General features: G+C 42.6%; 2 protein-coding genes across 17 annotated transcripts in view; both read right to left on the bottom strand.

The window, feature by feature from the left end:
- Positions 1 to 11102, bottom strand: part of LOC142843734 (uncharacterized) — a 67365-nt gene extending 56263 nt beyond the window's left edge. For 14 of the 16 annotated variants that reach the window (XR_012909686.1, XR_012909687.1, XM_075961613.1 and 11 more), the window contains exons 1-5: positions 11013 to 11102; positions 6677 to 6771; positions 4435 to 4548; positions 2839 to 2964; positions 754 to 879 (exon numbers count right to left, since the gene is read on the bottom strand). Coding sequence is in view for 14 of the 16 variants with exons in the window: in XM_075961613.1 (XP_075817728.1) it covers positions 754 to 879; positions 2839 to 2964; positions 4435 to 4548; positions 6677 to 6769 (459 nt within the window). In the remaining 2 variants the exon portion in view is untranslated. Of the gene's footprint in view, positions 1 to 753; positions 880 to 2838; positions 2965 to 4434; positions 4549 to 4940; positions 6196 to 6676; positions 6772 to 11012 lie in introns of those variants that run through there. The other 2 variants (XM_075961623.1, XM_075961620.1) reach the window with 2 other exon arrangements.
- A 662-nt stretch (positions 11103 to 11764) lies between these two features.
- Positions 11765 to 13392, bottom strand: part of LOC142844282 (uncharacterized) — a 33350-nt gene continuing 31722 nt past the window's right edge. The window contains exons 5-6 of the mRNA XM_075962617.1: positions 11918 to 11950; positions 11765 to 11829 (exon numbers count right to left, since the gene is read on the bottom strand). Of these exons, the coding sequence (XP_075818732.1) occupies positions 11935 to 11950 (16 nt within the window). The 3' untranslated portion in view covers positions 11765 to 11829; positions 11918 to 11934. The remainder of the gene's footprint in view (positions 11830 to 11917; positions 11951 to 13392) is intronic.

Genomic DNA, 13392 nt, shown 5'->3' with positions numbered 1-13392 from the left:
GGAAAAATATGAAAGCATCGGAGCTGACCGAATGCTATGCATCATGTAATTCAAGAGTTTCTGAAAACACACGATCCATACACGAAAAATACACTGAATATGTGCAAATATCAAGACCGTCACACACACACATACAAACTCTAATAAATGAGTAACCAGGAAGCAAGGGAGAGCAGGAGGGGCAGGCAGGGTGGGACAGACTGAAAAGAGCACTACTGATCTGGCTCTGGCTTCAGAATGACCATGAAGAACGCTGCATACTAGAGTCATTAGCAATGAGCCTCATACCCTCCAATTCTTTAGCATATGTTCAGTAAGTAGCTTTAAGGCTAAGATATATCTTCCTAACAAGATTTTAATCAGAAAAGAATGGAGGCAATGATTTGATTTCTTTTGTTGTATCTATCCGTTTCCTTTGAGTTCCGCCATGAGCCCTTTCCTGAGCTACAGAATCTCTGTGTGCTATTAAAATGGAGTATCTTGACCTAAGGAATTAAAACAGCCACCATAAAGCTATGGCAAGTTCACCAACCTTAATGGCATTTTTGAGGGGTTCTGATGTTTCATACTAAGATATGAACCACTTACCATACTTGTGGCTTCTTCTGCCACACCCTCCTAGGCTTGGCTTTAATATCCTAGCTACCATACTTTCATCTCCCAAGCTTTTCAAGGGACTGCCGGGATTGACTTGCCACCTGTACCATTCTGGACCCCATGTATACTATCCTAATGGAGGCGCCATCATCCTACCTGCGCAGCTTGCTCTTCCTGTTTCCTCCTGAGCTCAGTCAGCAAAATACTAATGAGTTCTTTATTTTCTTGAAGCTGCTGCTTCATCAAGACAAACTCATCCATCGTAGCCGATTTCTCATGCAACTGAAGGGGAAAAATATTTAGTTAAGCAATGTGATTGGCAACTTTTAGTTCTTTTGACTTTCTCATTTGCCTTGAATATCTACCCTATTTTTTTCTAATTTCCACTTTAATAATGCAAAAAGAATTTTACTTGCTAATTTATAAAGTATCATTGAATTGCCAAAACTTTTCAGAAGAAGACAGAAGCAATAGCAATACGCTGTTCAATTTCTTTGAAAGCTAACATAGCAAAGAGACAGACCAAATAGACAGTGAGCAGAAAAACATGGAAAACAGTAACAATATGTAAAAACTATCCTAAAAACCTTGCACTAAACAAGTTAAGGGCAAACAATAAAAATTGGGATTTTCTTGGCATTAGAGACTATAAAATAATAATGATGAAAAAAAGACAGCAATAGAGCTACATCTGATGTTCCTGTGGAATAGGGAAAAATCCAAGGTAACCAAGAAGTATTTGCAGGAATAGGTGGCAACTAGTATTAGAAGAGATGCAACACTTCCCGGTCTTTGATCATGGCTAAATGCAGGCCATCCACAGGAAAAAAAAAACCCAAATGCGATTTGTATAGAGGCTTAGCAATGGTTCAGTGAAAACTAGCACTTGCTACTCTTGTGAAAAGATCCAGGTTCCATCACAGCACCCACACTATCTGTAACTCCAGTTCCAGGGGATCTGATGTCCTCGTCTCACCTCTTGGGGTTATGTAGTGCATATACATACATGTAAGCAAAAACATTCACACAAAAGATGCATGAACAATTACATAATACCATTCAAAAGTCAGGCATGGTGGCTCATGCCTATAATTCCAGCACTCAAGAGGCTGAGACAGGAGGACTGCCACAAGTTCAAGGTAAAACTGGGCTACATTGTGAGACCTTCCTTCAAAAACAACAACAAAAATCACGAAGAATACAAAGCAGAACAATATGCTGAAAGACACTGTAACTTATTTCATAGTTAACCATGATTAACAAAAATGAAGAGGACATGAAAAGAACATAAGCATTAGAATAGTTTTAAAAAGTAATAAAATTCATGAGGTTGATATAAAAGAAAACTCGTTTCAGAAGAGGAAGCCAAACACAAAACAGAATGCCTTGAGTTAAATAAGAAAACGGATAAATCAAAAAAATATTAATCAAAATTGGGGAAAAAAATTACACAACGAAAAATAAAGGTTAACAGAAACCTGCAAGGAAAAAAATGAAAGCATCGGAGCTGACCGAATGCTATGCATCATGTAATTCAAGAGTTTCTGAAAACACACGATCCATACACGAAAAATACACTGAATATGTGCAAATATCAAGACTGTCACACACACACATGCAAACTCTAATAAATGAGTAGACCAGGAAGCAAAGGAGAGCGGGAGGGGCAGGCAGGGAAGGACAGACTGACAGGAGAGCACTACTGCTCTGGCTCTGGCTTCAGAATGACCATGAAGAAGAACGTTGCATACTAGAGTCATTAGCAATGAGCCTCATACCCTCCACTTCTTTAGTCTATGTTCAGTAAGTAGCTTTAAGCCTAAGATATATCTTCCTAACAAGATTTTAATCAGAAAAGAATGGAGGTAATGATTTGATTTCTTTTGTTGTATCTATCCATTTCCTTTGAGTTCCGCCATGAGCCCTTTCCTGAGATACAGAATCTCTGTGCTATTAAAATGGAGTATCTTGACCTAAGGAATAAAAACAGCCACCATAAAGCTATGGCAAGTTCACCAACCTTAATGGCATTTTTGAGGGGTTCTGGTGTTTCCTACTGAAATATGAACCACTTACCATACTTGTAGCTTCTTCTGCCACACCCGCCTAAGCTTGGCTTTAATATCCTAGGTACCATACTTTCATCTACCATGCTTTTCAAGTGACTGCCGGGATTGACTTGCCCCTTGCACCATTGAGGGCCTCATGGATTCTATCCTAATGGAGGCGCCATCATCCTACCTGTGCAGCTTGCTCTTCCTCTTTCTGCCTGAGCTCAGTCTGCAAAGTGCAAATGAGTTCTTTATTTTCTTGAAGCTGCTGCTTCATCAATACAAACTCCTCCATCGCAGCCGATTCCTCATCCAACTGAAGGAGAAAATATTTACTTAAGCAATGGGATTGGCAACTTTTAGTTCTTTTGACTTTCTCATTTGCCTTGAATACCTACCCTATTTTTTTGTAATTTCAACTTTAATGGACAACGAATTTTATTTGCTAATTTATAAAATATCATTCAATTGCCAAAACTTTTCAGAAGAAGACAGAAGCAATAGCAATACGCTTTTCAATTTCTTTGAAAGCTAACGCAGCAAAGAGGCAGACCATTCAGATACTGAGCAGAAAAACATGGACAACAGTAACAATATGTAGGAATCTATTCTACAAACCGTGGACTAAAGAAGCTAAGGGCAAACCATGAAAATTGGGATTTTCTTGGCATTAGAGACTGTAAAGTAATGATAAAAAAGACAGCAATAGAGCTACATCTGATGTTCCTTTGGAATAGGGAAAAAATCCAAGGTAACCAAGAGGTATTTGCAGGAATAGGTGGCAGCTAGTATTAGAAGAGATGCAACCCTTCCTGATCTTTGATCAAGGGTAAATGCAGGCCATCCACAGGAAAAAAATCCCATATGCGATCTGTATAGATAGAGGCTTAGCAATGTTTCAGTCGCTACTAGCACTTGCTGCTCACATGAAAAGATCCAGGTTCCGTACCAGCACCCACGCTATCTGTAACTCCAATTCCAGGGGATCTGATGTCTTCGTCTGACCTCTGGGGGTATGTAGTGCATATACATACATGTAAGCAAAAATCTTCACACAAAAGATGCATGAACAATTACATAATATCATTCAAAAGTCAGGCATGGTGGCTCATGCCTATAATTCCAGCACTCAAAATGCTGAGACAGGAGGACTGCCACAAGTTCAAGGTAAAACTGGCCTACATTGTGAGACCTTCCTTCAAAATCAACAACAAAAATCACAAAGAATAAGGAGCAGAACAATATGCTGAAAGACACTGTAAGAAGAGGACATGAAAGGAAAATTAGAGTTAGAAAATTTGAAAAATTAATAAAATTCATGAAGTTGATATAAAAGAAAGCTCGTTTCAGAAGAGAAAGCCAAACACAAAACAGAATGCCTTGAGTTAAATGAGAGAAAGGAGAAATCTAAAAAATATTAATCAAAATTGGTTAAAAAAAATACTCAACCAAAAATAAAGGTTAACAGAAACCTGCAAGGAGAAAATGAAAGCATCGGAGCTGACCGAATGCTATGAATCATGTAATTCACGAGTTTCTCAGAACACACGATCCGTATATGAAGAATACACTGAATATGTGCAAATACCAACCGAGAATGCCATACACGTTTGCACACTCTAATAAATGAGTAGATGTGGAAGTAAGCGAGAGATTGAGGTCAGGCAGGAAGCTACCATCTGATACAAGATTGCTACTGATTGTCTTACAAGAGGCATTTGTTGTGGATATCCGTTGGCTGGTAATGATTTGTTAAGATAATAATACCGAGGTGACTCACTCCTACCTTCACGGCTTGTTCTGACTGTGCCTGGTGAAGCTGGGCTTGCAAATGTGTAATCAATTCCTCCTTCTCCTTGACTTGTTTTAGTTCTTTCAGCTCCTTTGAGTTCTTATAATGCTGAAAATTGCAACAGATTGAAGTCACTTACTTAAGAGTTACAATCAATATATATTTTATCTTTTTTACACTGTTTGCCTTTTAGAGACATTGAATTACAGCTTCATTAAAGTGATAGAAGCACTCAGGAGCGAGAAGCAGGAAGATCTCTCTTAGAAGCCATCCTGGTTTAGAGTCCCAGAACAGTCAGAAAGACCCTGTATCAAACAAACAAACAAAAACCAATAAAACCAACCAACCAACCACCACAACAAAATCAAACAGCAACGACAGAATCAAGAAAAAAAATTAACACAAAGGGATAAATTTTGGGCTGGGAAGATAGCTGAGTTTAAGAAAGCTTGTCCTACAACAATGGTGACTAGGGTTTGTATCCTAGAAGCCACAAATACCTGTTATTCCATCTTCAAAAGATCTGACACACCCTCATCTTGTCTCTGATACTCTTTTCTGTTGCTGTCCTCCATGTCCCCAGGCACACACATGCACACATGCACGCTGCACTAAGCACACCATGGCACACCGTGGTTACAGGGCTGCTGTGACTGACAGCTGGAGCGGACTGGGACGGCTGGACACCATTTATTGAACACGGAAAGGAAATGATGATATAAGATGCTGGCATGTTTAAGGCCTGAGGGCAAAGTAGTAAGCCTGAGTGAAATGATGAGTATAAAATGGAAAAAATAAAAAAATCTAACAATATGACTCATGGAAAGTCTGAAAGCTTCAACATGAAAAGGAAAAGGTTAGTGCCTGCCACCATAGCCAGGGGAAGAGAGTTGCCATAGGAACCATAGAGGATGAAAAGAATTCAAACAAAGAAATTACTTGCCTTTAAAACCAACTTTGAGATGTTAAACAACCCTATTAGATTCCCCTCCTTTTCGTGGCCCTGCTGTAGGAGGGGCTAAACCTAGGGCCTTATCCACACTGCATAGGTGCTCTTCTCCTGAGCCACATCCCCAGTGCAGTCAAGGGACAGCAATGTCCCTGAAAGGCAAGGCTAAGCAGGGCACTGGGAGGTAACAAGTGCCCTCAAGGGCTGTGGCTCAGAACTTGAAAAACTCCTCTCAGAAGGAACACTTCTGACAATATAATACAGGGGGCAGGGGGAGTCGAGGCTGACTTACAACCACTGTGAGCCACAGGGGCACAGCAACATCAGGGTAAACTGCACACGCCCCCAATACCTGACGGTTCCTGTTCGTTCTCTACAGCGATACCCAACACTCAGAAGGCAGAGGCTGAGAGATCAGGAGTCCAAGGTCATTCTTTGGCTAGCTACAGAGCAAGTTGGAGACCAGCCTGGAATACACGAGACCCTGTCTCAAACAAATTAAATTAAATTAAAATAATTTATCAAAAATTACTTAAACAAAACAAAAGCCCTCAACTCTTTGGCTTGCCACTTGTCTTTGAAAAAGTTCATGGACATCTTTTGAATCCTCAAGGGTTGGAAAATACAATGCAAACTATAAGAAAGGCAGACAAATTTACAGAAATAAACAGAGGTTTATAAACAAATATAGTGCTCCAGTCCAATTTACTCTTTACACTTTTCCTGTGGAACAAGAGTTATGTCCCTAAGGAGGAGGAAAGGGAGGATAGGGAGGAGGAAGGGGAGGATAGGGAGGAGGAAGGGGAGAAGGAAGATGTTAACAATAACTTTTTTGTATCCCCCCCCCCCCTCTCTCTTTTTTTTTCTTTTTTTTTTTGGATTTTCGAGACAAGGTTTCCTCCATAGCTTTTGGCTCCTGTCCTGGAACTAGCTCTAGTAGACCAGGCCGGCCTCGAACTCACAGAGATCCACTTGCCTCTGCCTTTCGAGTGCTGAGTTTAAAGGCGTGCGCCACAACCGCTGGTTAACAATAACTTCTTAAGACAGTTTGATACTAAACTGTCTAAGTAGATAGCAGAGACCCATCTTTCCCGGCTCATCTACACTTGGTTTCTTTCCCCACAGCTCTCGGACTAACAGGATCATTTACAGAGTGGCAGTGGTTTTCTTAAACATCACTTCTACTGCACGAGGGAGGCTGCTCACATCCCTCTAGCTTAAGTTATTCTCCTCAGAAGAACACACAACGGAGGTCTTGTTAATCTGGATCTGGACAAAGTTACTCACAGCTTCCAAACGATCTTTCATCTCTTGCTCGGCATTAAAGCCCGACAATTCATGTAAAACTGCATTCCCTATGTCATAAAATAGCCTCAGCATCTCTGCAAGAGAAATAGAAAGAAAGCGCAACAATCAGTAAAAACAGATACAGGCTGCTGGGGAGTAAGTAAAGCAGATGGGTGCAGCTAGACATTAGTACCCATATCATCTGTGTGAGAGAAGGGACTGTCACTGGATTCTGGGTGCAGCCAGCTGTGTGCCACACCCTGTCCTGCTCAGGTGCCTTATTGCACGCATCATCACTAGGATCAGTTTGAATAATAAAATGCAAGAACACAATCTTTAAATGCAAGGACATCATTGTCAAGGATGTCTTAAGGGCTGCCTTTTAATACCCTATGTTTTTTCATTGATAAACAAAAATCTTAAGTTTTCCTTCTCCCACATTGATCCTTTTCTGATTTTCGATAAAACCCCAAGACTCATCAAAATTTCCCTTCTCATGTGTTCCCGAAGCCCGTTCTTTCATGTAGTTTCCCTGACAAACCATGTGGTGTCAGTGGAGAGTCACTATTCAATGTGGAGTATAGACATTTACAGTAGTAAATGACTGAAATCAGTATCCGCTTGTTCTGAGCAGAATTAGAAAACAAAAGGCAACACAAGCAGAGAGCAGGAGACAAAGTCCAGAGCAGAAATCAGTGAACAGAAAATTAAACCCATAAAGAAAAGGCTGTGCTCAGAAAAGCTACACCCCCAAAGCCCCTATGCTGAGGATTCAGGGCCTGCGCATGCTGTGTAGACACTCAACCGCTAATCCACACCCCAACCATTGAAGATTAATTTTAATAAAGGAAATGAACACCATCAGTAATCTTTCATAGAGATCTGTATAAATCTTCTAAAGAAATTCATACTAGAATATAACTTATCAGATGATTATTCTGTCTTTAAATTTTACATGCCGCTCTTGGGAATAAGCAAACAACCAACTGATGGACTCAGAAGATGGCAATAGGCAGGGAAGAAGGAACATGTGTGTGCTTCTTAGATCCCCAGATAAGAGCAAAGCAAGTAGAGGAACAGCAAAGACCTGTGGGCAACCTGAGCAGAACAAACAGCGCCCCCCAACAACAGAAAAGTCCCTGCACAATCAAGTTTCCTGTCAACCCCCAGGTTAACGTAGCAACAGTCAAAATCAACGACCACCACCAAATCTGGCTTCAGCAGTGTCCGTTCAAGAGGAAACAGATGGTAGCCACGGGTGTGCAACAAACCAAGCAAAGGGCAGAGCCAATTGGCGTTTGTTAACTAATCAGTGTGTCGAGCACACTGATGAGGGAATGGCTCACAGACTGCCAGGTCTGGCAGCACACTTGGAATCCTAGAACCAAAAATGTGAAGGCAAGACCTCGAGACTCCCTGGACAGCCATCCTCACTTATCTGACCAGCACAGGTCCCAGGGAGACCCTGTCTCAAAAGGGCAAGGGTGGAGGATTCCTAAGGGCACCCAGGGGTGACCTCTAGCCTGCACGCACACACGCACGCACATACACACACACACACAAACATGAACGCACACACAAGTGTGCACTACCTTCCCATAAAATTATTCAGAAAAAAAAAAAACAACTATTCTAACATTTTCAGGCCCTGATCAAGGTATCTAGATACCGATCAGTCAATAGCTGATAAAGTAAAGTCCAGACATTATGAACTTCCCAAAGAAAGAAGATAACCACCTTCTAGAGTCTTGTCAAAGCATGGAAACTCAGGCCACCCATCCTGCTACATCTGCAGGAAACGCAGAGGACAGAGGAACACACTGAACCACATAAGCCATGTGCACTCCTGCGGAGTGTCCAACTCCACAGCCGCAGGACCCATGTCTCTCTACACACCGTTGTAAGCAAAAGATGGAAGACGTAGCAAGTGAAAAGGGCAAGATTCCCAAAAGGATAATAAAACTAAAAGGAAAGCATAAAGAAGGGCTTCTAGAATGGACAACCAAGTTATATCTGTTACAGTAACTATATGTTTTATAGTGTGCCTTTCTATATCTGTGTTTTATCAATGAGAAGTGGTTTTCTAAAGAAAAATGAACAGAAACTGTTAAATAATTATGTTTAGAGACACCCATAGGAAACTTAAGTTCTTATTTTTATTGACACATATCTGTACATTCCATAAGGTATATGATGTTGAGATTCAGGCATATAGTGTGTGGTTTTCCACTGAGGGTGATTAGCATATTTATAAAGGAGTCTCTAGACTTAAAGCCAGGCTTTGTCACACACCCCACCTAGAAACACGCAGGACTGGCCGGCTCGCCCACCTCTGAGCCTCTCCCAAGGAGAAAGGACCCTGCTGGCCACCAGGGTGTCTAAATGCTCCTGGGCCTCATAGGGCTGCAGCAACTGGGCTGCCACCTAGGATGGGCAGGTGACAGAGGCGGAGCTGCGAGGGGCGGGGCGGCCGGCTGAGCTCCAGTGTCCCCTGGCCAGCGGTGCACTGTGGGCCTATGCGGGGCTCCCAGCGAGGCCTGCCCACCAGACTCACCTGCAGGTGGGTGGCACCGGCAAAGCCGGGCTCCCCCCCGCTCGACCTAAGCCAAGTCAACTCAGGAATACCGCTCGACCTAAGCCACGTCAACTCTGGAATCCCAAACTCAGCGCCTCCGCCTCCACGTCCCTGAAACACGACCACTCTCCCTGGGTCGGAAGACGAGACTGAGGCTTCTGCCTTTGGAACTGTGAAAGCGCCATTACCCTGGCGACCAGGCAGGCCTTGTTTGTTACCTATCGCATCACAATGACAGACACCAATTGATGCCCTACAACCTTCCACTTCCACAAAGACACAACCAAGGGGTTCTAAGGGGGAGAGGCATGGCAGATGATTATGTGTTGGGGTGTGACCCAGGAGAAGATCCAAGAAGGCGGGGCTATGGAGAGAGGATGGGTATTCTGAAAACATCAGGTGTTTGCTGCATAGTTTGGGAGTTCAGGTTTACCCTAATTTCTTACCTACTGCTGTTTGTGCTAGAGACTATGGGCCAGGCTTTTGAGGAGATTTTGGACTAGGGGCACCAGCTGCTAGTATTGGGTTCTGTGTGAGAACCCACCCGGAGTAGAGCCTGAAACTTGGTTTAGTATGGCTTTTTAACTTTGCGATGAAAAAAGGAGAACCAGAGACGAGGCTAGTAAAAGACAACAGCAATTTAGCAAGGGTCGGACTACAACCTGACCTCACAAGGCATCCTTTGTTGGGATCGCTCAGGATGTGATCTAAGAGACAGTCAAGAGTTGGAAAGTGGTGCTTCAGCTGGGATAAGCAGACAGAGATCAAAGGGCTCAGGCTCTGGGAAGAGTCAGTGAGGAGCTCCAACAAGAGACAGAGAGCACTCATCAAGTGCTCCTTCCCCCCAAAAGGCCGGCCGGCAGAGGGTGCAGAAATCTAGCCAACTCCTAATGATTTCAGACATTCTTCGTAAGAATGTTACTATGAATTTATGGAATCTCGTTGTACACCAAGCACTCAGCTAGCCCACTGTATTTGCAGTCTCATCCTAGTGACCACACAATCCCGACGCTCAAATAGTAGCTCAGTGAGGCATCTCTCAGCTGCTTATTTAAAGTTGTGTATTTACTATATCTATTTTGCCACCTAACGTAACTATCTTATTGCCTTATCACACTTTATTATAAGAAGTCTCTTTTGATCTCAGTTGTATGTCCACGTCCCTTGAAGCAGTATTATGTGTAATATCTTTAATTTAAATGCAATATAATAAACTTAAATTATTTAGCTTATAAAATAGGTTTATAAAAAATAAAACCCCGAAGGTGCAAATTAGGAAAGACTGTTGGCAGACTCTTAATGACTTCCAAAGATTGCTAGGGGACATTTTCCTTCTATGGCACACTATTGGAATAAAACCTGACGACCTGATTAATTTAAACAAAACCTTAGCTGGTGACAATGACTTAAACAGACCCAGGGTATTGTCAACTGGAAGAGAGAATTGGCTTTGATTAAGAGAAATTACAGAAGGCACATGTGGATCATGTAGATCTGAGTCTTGCCTGCATTTTGGTCATGTTATCCCCCTAACATTCCACTACAGGAATTTTAATGTAGAGAGAAGATATTATCTCAGAATGAATCTTTTACCACATAAACTGAGTATAAAATCAAAAATTTATGTGAAAAGGGTCTCAGTTATGTGGAAGGACACTTAAAAGAAATCCCACACTAGCTCAGAACTAACAAATAGACGGTTATTTATTTAGGGGTCGACACAAAATCAGAATCCTCTGCTGGAACAGACATCTTCCTTACCTTTAGGACTCCACAGATTTCAGTGCTGTTCGCAATAGGGACCCTCCAGTTGCCTCGGTCCTAGTGTCCTCTTGCAGCAATTGAAAAGTAACTGAGACAGTGAGCAGAACAGCCTTACTGGAAGAAGTGTGTCACTGGGGCAGGCTTCGAGATTAAAATCCTCCTGACAGTCCCCACTAGTTCTCTCAGCTTCATGATTATGGTTTAAGATTTGAGCTCTCAGCTTCCTGTTCCTGCTTTTTGTCACCTTGCTGTACCCACCATTATATATCCTAACCTTGTGGAACCCTAAGTCCAAATAAACTCTTTCTTCTATCAGTCGCTTTGGTCTTGGTGTTTTATCATAGCAACAAGAAAGGAACTAAGATAGCATTTTTTTAGTTAATTTTTTAAAACTTAATTAACATTTTTTCCATTTATTTTACATATCAATTACAGTTTTCCCTCCCTCCTCTCCTTCTGTCCTGTGCATCAAGTCCCTTCCTCCTCCCATCCCCCCTTCCCCATCCACTCCTCATCTGCCTCCATTCAGAAAAGTGCAGGCCCCCATGGGCTTGAACAAAGCAGGGCACATCAAGTTGAGGCAGGACTGAGCTCCTCCATCTGCATCATGGCTGGTTGAAGAAATCCAGCATGGGAAACAGATTCCCAAAAGCCATCTAAGCATCAAGGACAGGTCCTGGTCTCACTGCTAGGAGCTTTACAAACAGACCAAGGAACTAGGACATTTAGGGGTCTGGAGCTTGAGTTCTTACCTTACTTTTATGCTGCGGGAAGAAGGCAGTGAGGCACAGCCATCTTCCCTGATGAAGAGAGCCTGCACAAAATCAGAGGGTCAGATTTCCCTGAAGGGAGCTGACATAGGAAACTTACTCTGAAAGTACATCATCAGAGAGAGTCTATACCTCACATATCCGTGGGGTCAGCCCAACAGAAGCCTGGATGACAGAAAAAGAAAAACATTACTGTTCACTCTGGGCAATGCCCCTGCCCTCCTCTTACCCCCAAACACCCGGGATCCTGGACCCCCCCAAACACAGAGGAGGGGTGTGTGGGCTTAGTGCTAGCTAGCCACGATAGAAGGACGTATAAAACTTGAGGCTGGCACTATCAAGAGACACAGATGAGAGGCAGATTATTACCATAAATAGATAGGAGAAGCTGGCAAACTTAGACATGTGCTTTCCTGCAATGAACTTTATCATTTTCCACCACTAATGTGGTCTCTTCTAGATCCCTACTGTGTCTAGATCCCTAGATACAGAAGCACACACAAACACCCTCTGCAAAACTGCAAAAATCCAAAGAAGTAGGTATTTCCTCTATCTCATAACCAGAGGCTTAAGGTTTTATCCCTTTTGACCTAGTAGGATTTTTTTTTCTTAATTTCAAATGTCTGAAACCACACTAACCACAGACAAAGGGAACAGTGAGCTGTACCCAGAGAAGTGGGCTATTTTTTCAGATTGTTTCTATACAATGTTATTTGTCAACCAGTGCTCAGGTCATCTCACTAGCATACTTCTATATCTTCTAGGTTTGTTTGTTTGTTTTGTTTTGTTTTTTCGAGACAGGGTTTCTGGAGCCTGTCCTGGAACTAGCTCTTGTAAACCAGGCTAGCCTCAAATTCACAGAGATCCACTTGTCTCCACCTTCAGAGTGCTGGGATTAAAGGCTTGCACCACCACTGCCTGGCTAGAAAGGGTATTCTTTTTTTTTTTTTTAGTTGTTGCAAAAAAAAAAAATCCCATTTCCCTCCCCCTCCTTGCACACATTACCCCTTCCCCCACTCCCCTCCCCCTCTCCCCACTCCTCTTTCCCTCCCAACACTCCATTTCCCCCTCCCTCTTGAGAATGAAGAGCAGTCTAGATTCCCTGCCCTGCTGGAAGTTCAAGGTCCTCCCACTTCTATCCAGGACCAGGAAGGTGAGCATCCAAACAGGCTAGGCTCCCACAAAGCCAGTTCACATATTAGGATCGAAACCTAGTGCCCTCGTCCTTGGCTTCTCATCAGCCTTCATTGTCCGCCACGTTCAGAAAATCCGGTTTCATCCCATGCTTATTCAGTCCCAGTCTAGCTGGCCTTGGTGAGCTCCCAATAGATCAGTTCCACTGTCACAGTGGGTGGGTGCACCCCCCGTGGTCCTGACTAAGGGTATTCTTAAGGAATGCTATCCCCTTAATTTTATTTTTATTGCTGTTGTCTGTTTTGAGACAGAGTCTCAGTGTGTATCCCTGGATGGCCTGGAATCAAAGATTTGCCTTGCCTCTACTACCTTCAAAGATTAAAGGGATTAAAGGCATGTGCCACCATACCTGGCATTATCCCCTCAATTTTCTGTGATTAAAAACAACTTGCATTATACTCTACATTTTTAAA

Source organism: Microtus pennsylvanicus, chromosome 2 (genome assembly GCF_037038515.1).
Source record: "Microtus pennsylvanicus isolate mMicPen1 chromosome 2, mMicPen1.hap1, whole genome shotgun sequence".
NCBI lineage: Eukaryota > Metazoa > Chordata > Mammalia > Rodentia > Cricetidae > Microtus > Microtus pennsylvanicus.
The sequence above is the reverse complement of the archived record's forward strand: the minus strand, read 5'-3'. Positions and strand labels throughout refer to the sequence as shown.